The following is a 13147-nucleotide window of genomic DNA, read 5'->3' as shown; positions in this document are numbered from 1 at the left end:
AAGTAAAAGAATTAGTAAATAAAATTACTCAAGAATAGATCAAGTTTATTGAAAAACTACTTAAGTACTCGAGTTACTTTTTCGTATTTCCGCTGTCACAACCTGAAAATATTTCTGGCTACATCATTGGAAATAATCTGTACAAAAACTCAACAAAACATTATGTGGGGAAAAAAATTTGAGAGCTGAGACTGATCTCAGTATGCTTTGCTAGTGCACATTTACACCTTTTTGTGAGCAAGGTTTACAATACACTGCATGCATTTCATGGTTAGATGATTATATCAGACTTCCTAGTTTGTCTATTTTTAAGTATTTTAGAATATTTGAAAGAGAAAAAAAACTAAAATAAATTATGAGTAGATCACACCTATGTGCTTAATTAATTAATTCTAGTTAGAGGACTCATCTACAAACAGTAAACACATTCACAGCCTTCAAGCTGTATATTTTCCCTGATATCTGTTCAGAATATTTCTGCCATTAAATAGCAGCAACATCAGCAATTTACCCAGCTTTGATTTTTACTGTACTATAATTCACTAGTAATCATGCTGATCACTTCATACAGAATCAGACATACAAACAGCCTCTCACAGTTAAAGACAAATACCAAGACACAGAGAGAGAAAAAGAGATGCAGAGAGAAGGTGAGGAAGTGGAGAGGGATCAGATCAGGCCTGTCAGCTTAAACAATGACAGCGTTGACAATGAATTACTGTCCAGAGGTGATGAAGAGCTTTTAATGGACTAGATTTCTGCCACAGCCATTCACAACAGTTTATCACCAAAACAGCAGCTGAGCTAGGCTGAATTTTAAATGGTAAACTGTAAGCTATGGGCGACACCTGTTAACTAAAGTAAGCTGACAGGCACTTGTAATAAAACATACCTAACAGATTTTATGTTTAATAAATAGAGGCATTCATAAAAGAAGAAAACCGTAAGCATGGTACTTGTTTAGCTTGGATCAGCTAGCTTGACTAATGCTGCTCAGGATGGAGTCAAGTTATGAAAGGGGAGATCTCAGTAGGCTTTGTGTTTGGCCGCTGATAATAAAGCTGTTTTCTTTAGTTTATATGAAAATGAATACATATTGATATATGAGCTGATGCGCTCATAATTTATTTTTACTCTGTAATGTTCTGAAAATTGAAGTAGCAGAGTAAAAGTATTTCATTAAAAATGAACTCAATTAAGAGTAAAGTACTAATTCTACTCTAAAAAGTACTGTTACAGGGAAAACTGTATTCAAGTACAGTAATGAGTAAATTTTGTTACTTGAACCCCTGTCTGTTAATGGCAGGAGCGAAAATTATACTCGTGCTGCTGTGAGTCTGATCCGCACGTCAAATCCAACAGTATCCAGTAGTGACCTTTTGTCATTCCTAGCCATGAATTACAACACATTTGCTTGTGCATAGCTTAAATTTGTCGTAGAAAGTTCTTTGCTGAATTTGCAGTGTCACTGTTATTATATGCAGGTCGATTATTTTGCTGGGAGCAGTCTGTGATCCAGCTGGAGTCTGAACAGAGCTTTTTTTTGCCGCAGCCCGTTCTGCTGGACCAGCTAAGTTCAGAGAGCGCAGCCTGTTCTCTCTGCACTCTTACAGGTTAGTACATTCCAAATCATTTTCAGATCAGAATTTTAAAGGGCAGCATGTCAGTTACCTTAAAACACCATTTATCCATCTCTCTCACTGCTTTATCAGGACTCTTCTTTTAATTTGTCATGTGCTGAACTCTTTCCTCCAGGAGCTTAGTTAATCTCTAATTCATCTGTGTTTTTCTTCTCATGACATTTGGTGGGTTTTTGAGGGAAAATGTGTATAGCACTGATTTTCTGACAGTAAATGTATGAGGGTATATTATTTTAAAGTAAAAAGCAACCAGTGTGGCTAGAACCTGTGAATGTTTCATTTTTTTAACTTCTGTTCTATACTTTTCTCTCTTGTGCTCTTCATACTTAGTTTTGTAACTTATATTGGTAGGTGCATTTGGCCAGGTGCATCAGTAACCAGACCTCAGTGTAGTAATCACATACTGCAGTTACAGGCATCAAATGCATTGCAGTCACCGAAGTATCTTTCAGCATTGATGTTTTGCACATGTAAAGGCCTCCTCGGGTTGATAGGATACTAAATCAAAACAAAGCAAACCAAAAGCTTTATGTTCAAACATCCCAGTGTAAAGTGCTGTACATGCCTACACGCAGTTGGTAAAAATTAAGTAAGAAAGAAACAGACAGGTTAACAAATAAAATTAATATTAAGAAGAACAAGTAAGAGTTGACTAGAAAGTACCAAAGCAAAATAAGATCAATGATAAATAATTAAAACATAAAAAACAAGTTGATAGACTTATATTCTTTCCAAATAGGATTATCTTAATATTGTGTTTAAAAATGTCCAGGGACTGTGCAACCCACAAGTAATTTTAATATGAAGAGGCAGGGTACATTGCCATTAAAAGTAAAGACACTTGAACAGGGTTGAATGGTTTGGAGAAAAATATTGCAATTTTTCTGACTAATATTGTCACTGCGATTCAAATTGCAATTACTTTTAATAAGTTAAGAGCTGTGTTATTGGGTTAAATTTCCCCACTTAAAACTTAAGACCGCATTGTTGATAATGGCTAAAAGGCTAAAATCTAATTTGCAGCTCTTGCAGTCTTAAAGTTGCAGTTTTTCAAAATGCATATTTTGATATAAAAACAATGTCATTCAGCCTACACTTAAATACAGGTAGAATGTTTGCTATATTTAAGGCATCCACTTAAGTACGAGAGTAATGCAGGTAACTTCTCTGATCTATTTTGTACTACACCAGGAAGAAGAGTGTTCTAGTCTGCTAGCAGTATAAAATGTGAATCAGCTTCTCTGCACTGGTTTGAACAAAATGGCTGCCTTTTAGCACTGCTTCTAAATGGTGCAGTATCTCAACTGTACTTTTTTGTGACTGTACACAGTTCTTTTATTGTAGTAACATATGCATTCTGGATTCCTGCACTGCTTTAGAGAACAGTATTGTAGGCCTTAGAGTTGGACTTTGTGTGGTATGTTCCTGGAGATAAAGCAAAGCATCTGCCTGAAAAGTTCAATTGATCTCTTCTGAGTTCTTATCAGTAATAAATATTATATGGTATGTACAGTGTTGCTGAACAAAGCTGTGCAAACCTCACCTGCATGCAACTGACCCTCCTGATGATACTGCTGCATGCATAGACTTCAGCTATTTTATCATGGCCATTGCTTCACCTGCTTTTCCCCTTTAATATGTTCTAGTAATGGTAAAATCTTATTCTCTATTCATATTGCTCTATTTTATTATATAGTTATTGTTTTCTTGTCTTCTGTCGACCAGAGAACGATATATCCCCCTTTTTAGTCTGGGTTCGTCTCTTTTTTTTTTTTCTTTTTCTTTGCCACTGTCACCATTGGCTTGCTCATATGGGTTTGGACCTGGATTTTTCTGTAAAGCTGCTTGTGACCAGGCTTGTTGTAAAAAGTGCTACATAAATAAACTTTGACTTGTTGTCTTGATTGATATATGACGTATCAATCATGATGTATCAATACTTCTGTGTGCTGTGAGTGCATGCATGAAAGAGAGTTTAACTAATGTATGAAGCATATATTTTATAGTTACTTGGCAGGTTATGTAACTTCTGCTATGGACCACTACTATATACATAAATTCTATTGCATTGTCACTAGCTAGTATATGTGGTGTCAAGGTGATACATACTGCCCCTTAATACCCATTTCTAGTTTGTAATATGTATTGTGCAGGAGTGGTGATTGATGTGGACGAGGAATCTGCTTTCTCATGGCCCGCCTGCAGTCGGTGTGGAAGTGACTGCTTAGAGGCAATACAGACCAAACAGTAAGCCCTATGCTGTATATCCTATATTCCACATCTTATGCTTTAGAGCTGTATTTTGAATATTTTTCTGAACAAAATGATTGAACTTAAACTGAATTTAAACAATGATATTTAAAAATTACTTACACTAATTAAATAATTAAATTAACTTTACGTATGAATTTCAGTTGCTTTCAACTGTTTCCAGTAGGTTGAGAGAATAAACCAACAAACGGACATAATCTTAGCTTTTAATTTAACCAGATAATTGAATGGCAATCAAATAGGGTTTTTGAATTAAAATTTAGAAATGTCACTAGCATGTTTTGAAGACACATGAAATTGAGTTTAAAAAGAAAGTTTATGAAAGGGAAACATATTAATGCTCACAGCTTCATCGTCCCAGAAGCATCCTAAACAGATCTAACATTGTACTGGCTGGCATGACTGGGTGTTTTTTTTCTATGTTAGGCACTTAGACTAGTTCATTACAAGCTACTTTTAAATAACAGATGCTGAAGCTAAACCTATAATGTAATGCTGTCTGTTGGGGAAAAATTGTCACTTGAATACAAATTCAGGGAAAGATCATTGTTTAGCTGCTTTACCCACAATCTGTGAGTTTGTGTCTTGAATATTTTCAGCTTCAGGGTGGTGCTGTAGCAAACTGGTTTACCTTGTTAGTCCTTAGGAACTGTAACTAGCAGCTGTAACTATGCCTGATATACCTCTGAAAAACTTTACAGTATGGTTTAGCAGATTTGTAAATCTGAAAACAAAGCATTTGGTGGGGAGTGAACTGTTACTCATTTCTCAAGCCAAAAACACTAGAGGAGATAGTGTAAGATGTCTGTTAATGTATGGAAGAGCGCATTGCCAAACTAAGATAATTCCTAAAAGAACAGCTGTTGAACCAAACATTTTGTTGTGATTGAAACATCAACACAACTAAGGCAAGTGAGTTAACAGCTAACCAATACTAGAGTAGACAACCAACATGGAACACCCCAAATACTGAGTATTTTGCACACTAGTTATGGGTTTTCACTTTCATATTTCAACCAGTCACCTGTCTCATCCTTTATAACATCTCTGGATGCTGTTTTTGAATTATTTATATCTGCTGTGCAGTCTGGGCAGATGCTGCAGGCAACAGGCCTAGCAGGTCAAAGCTAATATCCTATGGCCTAGCAAGCCGGAAAGAGGCAGGTTTGAGGTAGTGCTAACAGTATAATTTCTAAAGCTTTCTAGACACCTTTTAGACATCAAACTAAAGTGGTATGTTTTCCTTAATATTATATAGTTATTAAGTCATTTAGAGTCATTTATTTAATGAAGCATCTCGTACCATCTTGTAAACATTGAGGTAAGCTGTTCATAAATAGGTATTCAGTGCTTGTGCATATATCATGAAGTACATACAGAAGTAGCTTTCAAAAAAGTAATACCTTTTGAATTGAGCCATACAAAGCTAAATATATCTCAATAGTGAAGCTGTAGTCTTCAAAACTGTTCATTCTGATTTCAGTTTGGTGGCATCTAAAAAATTAAATGTCACTATTTTGTTGAATCCCCTAGAGTTTATTTTGTCTGTTCTCAGGGAAGCATTTCTTTGTGCAACATGTGGAGCTGTCGACACACCAACTACAAAGATGCAGCTTGAAGTATTCATTAGTTGTCCGTTACTTAATCACTGTACTGTGAAAGTTAAGGTGAGCTTTTAAAAGAATTATGCATTTGCTGTGGGTATGTTGTTTCCATTAGATGCTTCAGAAAAAGGGAAATGTGAAAAAAAATCTGATTATATTTACAGGCTGTAAGAATGTGTTTTTGAAGGCTTGATTCTTATCCACATACTTAATTTCCTAGAAGTCTGAGATAGTGTTGAGGCATGTTTTACGAAACTGAGATGCAAGTAGATAAAGTGTTACTAAAATATTGTCAGTCCTTTACGTTGTCACATATAGATAAATACATTTTATAAAAAAAACATTTTTTACAAAATATATATAAAAACATAATTTATTACAGCATATTTCTACAAGATCCCTATGTTTGTCTTCCTCTGTAGCACATGGATGTTACTGTTCATGTGTACTTGTGTCAAAGAGCACAAGTACACTTGCAAGTACACTTGTAAGCCCATGTGGTTAGCTCATGCTTGTGCTTAAACTCCTTAGCAGGACTTGCACACTATCTTGGCATTATACTTGTTGGTTCACTTTTCCTTTATCTACTAAACCATGACATGAGTACACTGCAAAAGTAGTATTTGTAAATTTTAGAAACTTGTGGAATACGCTTATAACACATGCATATAAATCTGATGCTTGTCTGATGTTTTTTTTTTTTTTAATCAGCTACAGCAGAAATCCATTATGTCCCTCTTGAACTCCACAGGATGTGCTGAGGTGAGAGTCTTTAAACCCAAGTGGCTTATTTAAGAATTGGCTTCTTAATTAAGAAGTAGCTGTAATTAGACCTGTCACAATCATGAAATTTTACATGATGATTAATTGCCTTATAAACAATTGTGATTAACAACTAATAGCTCCCAATTGACAGCAGAAATAACTCACATTACACACCACTACCTTCTAAAAGTATTATATAGTACCAGTCAGAAGTTAAAACGTTTTCTGCTTTATTTTGTTTACATACATTTACCTCAACCCCATGGATAGAACACATCAAATTTACATTCTTTGCATGTAAGCATATAAGTGTGGAATCTAGAACAGTGGATAATAATTGCAGTAAGCTTAAACCATTAGTGAATAATTGTGATCAGGTGATAAGTAATCATTGTCACTGTCCTATCTATAATCATGTTTAGATTCTCTGTGTAAGTGTATATGCCACTGTAGACATGTGGTGTGATTAAGATGTGAGATTAGGTTATAATGTTGTGTATAGTGTCTAGTTCAAAACACAGGTGGGACAAGAAAGCCCAAGTGTGTTCATAGCAGTGGTCTCCAACCCTGGTCCTGGAGAGCTGCCTTCCTGCAGAGCCTTGTTCCAACCACAATTTGCCACATCTGTTATAGCTAATCAGCCTCATCTGAAGTCCCTGATTGGCTGGATCAGAAGTATTGAAGCTAAGTAAGAGGAGGGGCAACTTATCGCAGGTTGGACCTAAACTCTGCAGGAAGGTGGATCTCCAGGACCATGTTTGGAGACCACTGGTTATAGGTTTTAGAACCATGTTTTTGTGATACTTTTTCACTTTGCTTATTGACTTTAAAAGGCTGTTCCTGAGGATTTAGCCTGGTCTCAGTTACAGTGCAATCATGAATCTACATTAAAAAATTATTTTTAGTTTAGTATTAGGCTTAATTTGGATCTGGGGAAACTGGCCCACTGACACAAAAAAGCCTTACTTATCTCAGAGAAACATTTATATTTATCAGTCATAGAGCTCTGTATGCTCCGGTGGTAAACTACTTATTGTGTTTAAAAGCTTTTACGTTTCACATACTGATTGCATATTCTCTTTGCCTAACAGAAATATGAAGTGGAGAATGTACTTGGAAAGGAAGTTGGTCCTCTCCGTGCATTCATTCATGTTATCAGCAAGAGGACCACCCTTTGGATGAGTTTGGACGAGATCATTCTTTGACTCGTCCTTGTTAAAACACACCTGTGGATCTTGCAACATAGTTGTCACAGCCATCCTAATAAATCTACATTGAAATGAAATATGTCTTTTACAGACTCTTGAGTGTTTGTGTGCCATCATCTCATGTTGCTCAGTTCTCTTTAGTGGTATATTCTGAATTTAAAAATGCTACAGCTACAAACTATAAGCAGCCCATCAGAAATATTCCGCCATCACACACCACTCTAAAAATGAGTTGTTGCACAGTGCTACTTGTAGAAACATATTGGTGTTTGCTAGTATACAAAATATAAATAGCTTATGTTTTTTCTGTGTTCTTTACAAATGTGCAATGTTCTAATAGTCCTTACAGAGATTTTTTTTCACACAATATTTCAGACTTCCAAAAGAATGTGTAATTGATTAGAAAATGTGTGTATTTTTGTAGCATGTATTTTGCACCCTTCACCTGAAATAAAAAATTGCCCTACCCTGTCTGTTTTGCTGTTTTTGGCTAGGTGTTTCATAATTTGACAAAATTAGGCAGCCATAATTATGGCTGCATTTTGTACTTTCATATAGCAGTAAGAGACACGTTTATCTTAGCATAGTGTGGTCACCTGTCTAAAAGTACCAAAACCTTAACATGTACTCCAAAGTCTTACACTATAGTTCCTTTACCTCTAGTGCACTTTTTTACATTTTAGCGCCAAGGACTTCTTGAGGAGCACTGACGGCCACGCCCCTGCTCCTGCGCATGCGTACATTCAAACGAAGGAGTTGTGAGATTTTACGTCATTTTATTACACATTTATTAACAGTATTCCCATTTTTTTTACAAACTATATAAAATTTTCCAACATGCTCTGGCATTGATACAAAGTTCGGAATTATAAAACGTACCATAGCATATGAAGGTTCTGTAATAATTTAGAATAAAAAATGTTGAAAAATATTCACATAAAATAGAGCAAATCAAGGCAGCAACCGGACAGAAGGTGATAACCATAGCTCAGTGCCCAAGTTCAATTCGGCCTAGCTTTTAATGCACGTATGCTACAGAGTGAAAGTATATTCAAGTCACTTTTGAGGTATGTTTTCCAACAGTTCTTTATAAACAAAAAGCATGAAAAGACGGCAAAGTGCGTTATTGTGTCACCGGCTGTCAGCGATCGACTCGGGCAGCTGTTTAAAGAAGCTGCGCAGGCTAGAGAGCTCGCGCGTCAGCTGCTCCACATTCTTGCGTAGGCGCTCGTTCTCGGCGCTCATCTCCACTAGCTTCTGCTGCATTTCCAGGTTGCGTCGCTTCGCCTTGTCCCTGCTCTTGCGCACGGCGATGTTGTTGCGCTCGCGCCGTTGCCGGTACTCCGGGCTCAGCCTGTCCACACTTTTCTTACCCCTCTCGCGGGACCCCCTGCGATGCGCGGGCTCCGGCGTGGCGGGTGGCGTGGGCGGCTGGCCCGTGTGCAGGCTTACGGAGGTCTGCGCGCACGCCTCGATCTGTGAAGGCAGCGACGAAGGCGCGTCCCCGTCGCTCCACTCAGCCTCCTGCTTGATTGGGGGCGGCGGGAACGCACTCTTGCTGCCGTACTCGGCTCGCTCAAAGTCCGCGTGCGCGGAGCCCAGCTGGTAGAAGTCACCTTTCTCTTGCTTCACGGCGCTGTTGAACAGGTCGGCGAACAGCTCGTCATGGCAGAGTTCGAAACTGGGGGCCGAAGATACTGAGTCGATGTACGCGCTGAAGTCAATGGCGCTCTCATCGTCGTAGATGGCCGGCGCGTTGCTCAGTTCCACCACACCGCCGTCCTCGTCCGGACGCGCCGCTTTAGCATCCGCGGACGCGCCTATCTGCTTGCTTTCGTAGAAGTTTGCGGGTTCCAGCGCCCAGCTCATGTTGCATGGCGGCGATACGCACTGCGAATCCGGGCTGTATGTGTCACACATGGACGCAGCTGTAAACAACTGCGATTTTGGGAACGTTTACAGTCTCGTGCAGGAAGGAAAAAAAACAAACTCCAAACACGGCCGGACTTCTGCAGAGCGATACGAAGTCCCCGAGATGTATGCTGACCGTCTAGTTGAGGGCTTGAGCTCCTGGCTCCTCTGCAACAGGTGTCTCTCTCACACACACGCGCTGATACACTTCACACACTTGCACTCCTCTTTGCTGTAACACGGCTTCGTGAATAAGTATGCACCGCTGCTTTACGTCAAAGCTTCACCGCCCCCTTCGCCAAGCCAGTCACGGCCAGCTCCGGACACGTGGTCCGCTTCAGCTCTCATTTGGAGGAGAGCAGGGTGGGTTTGTGGAACGCCCACCACAATAGTAGGCTTCAAGTAAACTTTGACGAGGGGAAACAAGTCTGAACCGCTTGAGTTTGTACCGTCAAATGTCAACACTGCGCTTATGGCGCTGGCCCACTTCACAGCGTGTTGTTTAAGTTAATACGTAGTTCCAACAGTTACACGGGAGAATAACGTACATGTAGGTACGTGTTTGTGGATACACGATATGGCCAGAAGTTTGTGGACGCATGCCTTTCCAATGTTTCCTCCAGAACCAACGGTATTAAAGAGTAGCAGTAGCAGCCTCTACTATTCTGGGAAAGCTTTACAATAGATGATGGGACATTGCTGTCAGAATTTGATTGCATTCAGTCATAAGAGCATTAATGAAGTCAGGCACAGATGTTGGATGATCAATTATGGATGACTCCAGCTAATCCCAAAGGAATTGGAAGGAGCTTCATTCCAATGCTGGGGGCTTTGTACTCTTCTAGCTCACGCTTGACATTAGACATGCTGACTTTAGGCTCATGTACAGCTGCTACAAGACGACCCCTTTTGTTGTTATCGATTTTCTATGGAGATAACACACGCACACACACCTTCTAAGCCCCTTCTCCTTCTGGGTCGCGGGGAATGAGATAACAAGTTTGTGTAATTCTGTGTGCATCTGAACTCTTCTGTCAGCAGTGGGTGCACCTTAATGCATGGGTATTCAGTAACAAGAAGGGATGTCGACAAACTTTTGGACATACAGTGTATTTATGCAGGTTTGCCAGTAAATTCTTTTTAAGTCCTATTCTGCGGTTGAATTTGGATATGTAATTATATGAGCTTATAGATTCGCTTTCGTTTTTCTGTGTTGTTCTACTGGGAACATGTGGATCCTGTATTTTCCAATCTGAACATGGCAACGCTCCCTGTCATAATAGGCGCCATCTTGCGGACACCGCCTGCATATTTTCATCTTTTTTCACAGAAGGCTGTTTATTGGTTCTGCGGTCTCTCCTGTGGTAGCCTGGTTCATTGTTGGGTGACACTGAAGCAGATAAGTGAGCCGGTGTACTAAGTGTTTATCCCATCAAGCGGTCACTCTGCCAATGCGCACTTTAGTATAGTATGGCGAGCGTGCAGTTCATGCAGAGAGTTGTTGAGGTCTCCTGCTACCCGCTTCAGACCAGCTGCCCACGCCCCAGCTACCGCCACTTGCCTTGGACTTGCTGCCCACCCTACATTGAAGTTCCTCATGGACTCCTAGCTATTACTACTACTACTACTACTACTACTACTACTACTAATATTAGTAGTATTATAATTTTGTAGGTAGTTTGACCAGAGGAGGATAGGCTCCCCCTTGTGAGCCTTGGCTCCTCCTAAGGTGTCTTCCTCAGCTCTGAGGGAGTTTTTCCTAGTCACTGTCACCCCTGGCTTGCTCACCTGTGGGTTTTTTTTACATTCATGTCAAAACTTTATCTTTTCTGGAATTCTGTGAAGCTGCTTTGTGACAACGTCAGTTGTAAAAAGCACTATACAAATAAATTTGATTTGATTTGTTTAGATGCCAGCGAGACTGCGACGCCGCTCTGCACGGCCACTCTTCCCGCATGTCCACAGCCTGTTGTGGATCGCTACAGTATAATAACTAGGGGTGGGAATCTCTAGGCACCACATGATTCGATTTGATTTGATTATGATTCAGAGGGCTGTGATATGATTACAAAATGATTATTGATGCATCTTAAGGCATTTTGTTCTGTACAGGACTTCTTTTTTTCTCACTGTGTGAGGACATATTTGTAATGATCCATAATGAATTCACTTCCAATATCTTTTACTAGTAAATCAAACAGAAGTGATATGGCAAGCAAATTGGGTTAGTCTTGGGCTCGAGGTTAGGGAACTGGCCCTGTGACTGGAAGGTTGCCGGTTTGATCCCCAGTGCTGATAGTCCATGAATAAGGTATCCTTGAGCAAGACACCTAACCCAGAATTGCTCCCTGGGTGCTGTGGATAGGGCTGCCCACCGCTCTGGGCAAGTGTGCTCACTGCTCCCTAGTGTGTGTTCACTAGTATGTACGTGGTGTTTCACTTCACGGATGGGTTAAATGCAGAGGTGGAATTTGTGGGATAAAAAAGTATCACTTAACTGGAAGGTTCTCATTCACTGCTTTTGTTTGGGGCACATGAGACACAGGCTGCCACTCATCTGCGATAAAATGCACAGTTAACTTGAAATAAGATCCTGTGGCAATGGATCTACTACTTGTATCAGTTAAATATCTTCGGTATGGGTCGCTGTATCTCGGCTCCAAAGTGGGCAACATAGCACGAAAGCACTGGTTTTCAATGACTGAGAACAGATGCAAATCCTTTGCAATTAAATTTGCGATATAGTTTGTACTTCAATTCCTCCTTTCTGAGTTGGGCGGAAGCTTTGACATTGCTTGATCAGTGGTCCTCTGGTTGGCAGCAACTACAACCGAGTAGAAAATGGGTGAAAACATGTAATATGGTTTTCGCCTTTAACTCCGTAGAAGTGCTTCCATACGCTCAAGGGTCGGCAACTTGTGCCTCTTTCATAGGCCGGCTGCAAATTAGATTTCTAGGTATAATAAAATAATCCTACTTTGTGGTAAAATAAAGCTCCGGTGATTGTTCAAACAGTTTTAACAATAAATGGTTTTAATGTAGCCTATAATGTAGCCTATTAATGTAGCCTATAACTGCTAGTTCACATAGGTAGCAGCTAACGAAAAGGCAAAGAAAAAGATTTAAGACAAGCATTGATAATTTGGAGACAGACTAAATTTGCCTTTATAGTCACTGATTTAATATGCAACATTTAATCTGCAACAAGAAACTGTCCACCACTAAAAAGTCCCATGAAACTGAAGTCAGTTACTTGTTCTCCAGCTTCTTGTTGAATTTTCCTGTTCCTGCAGCAGTTACATTCTGAATGAGAAGCTAGAGAATGAGAAACTGACTTCAGCCTCATAAAAAGAAGAACAGTGAGAGGTGTTTTACAAGAAACTGCTCTACTTTTGTGAAAAAGTTCGATCTTGTGATGCAAGAAAAGTGGCTACAGCTGAGCTGAAGCTTAATGTGGAACATAGTAAGTACGTTTTATTTGCATTAATGTTATATTTTTAGCCTACACTAGCACATACTGAAACATATGTACAGCCAAGATGATAAAATGGACTCAAAATGTTGTGGCTCCCAAGGTGGTAAGATTTTTGTTGAAAAGAAAAATTGACTCTTATTAACATTTGGATTGCCGACCGCTGCGCTAGCTTTTAATGTAGTGTGCACGCAAAGTTCCGCCTTTTGAGTTCCGGCAACATTATATTATCAATTAAAATTTAGAAAATTGATTTTTGACCTTTGTGAAATGATC

General features: G+C 39.4%; 2 protein-coding genes across 2 annotated transcripts in view; one reads left to right on the top strand and one right to left on the bottom strand.

Moving 5' to 3' along the window:
- The window catches only part of spidr (scaffold protein involved in DNA repair), a 54090-nt gene extending 46131 nt beyond the window's left edge, over positions 1–7959 (top strand). The window contains 5 exon segments of the mRNA XM_037537179.1: positions 1485–1613; positions 3794–3887; positions 5467–5578; positions 6227–6277; positions 7372–7959. Of these exon segments, the coding sequence (XP_037393076.1) occupies positions 1485–1613; positions 3794–3887; positions 5467–5578; positions 6227–6277; positions 7372–7485 (500 nt within the window). The 3' untranslated portion in view covers positions 7486–7959.
- Positions 7960–8247: 288 nt separating this feature from the next.
- On the bottom strand, positions 8248–9647 carry cebpd (CCAAT enhancer binding protein delta). Its single transcript, XM_017718290.2, has one exon. The coding sequence runs from the start codon at positions 9406–9408 to the stop codon at positions 8620–8622; it is 789 nt and encodes a 262-aa protein (XP_017573779.1). The 5' UTR covers positions 9409–9647; the 3' UTR covers positions 8248–8619.
- Positions 9648–13147: the final 3500 nt, after the last annotated feature.

The sequence above is a fragment of the Pygocentrus nattereri genome, chromosome 3 (assembly GCF_015220715.1).
Source record: "Pygocentrus nattereri isolate fPygNat1 chromosome 3, fPygNat1.pri, whole genome shotgun sequence".
NCBI lineage: Eukaryota > Metazoa > Chordata > Actinopteri > Characiformes > Serrasalmidae > Pygocentrus > Pygocentrus nattereri.
Note: the sequence above shows the minus strand (reverse complement) of the source record. Positions and strands in the feature narration are given on the sequence as shown.

Excerpts from the sequence above, each read along its gene's own strand:
- cebpd (XM_017718290.2), bottom strand. The coding sequence starts at position 9,408 with ATGTGTGACACATACAGCCCGGATTCGCAGTGCGTATCGCCGCCATGC.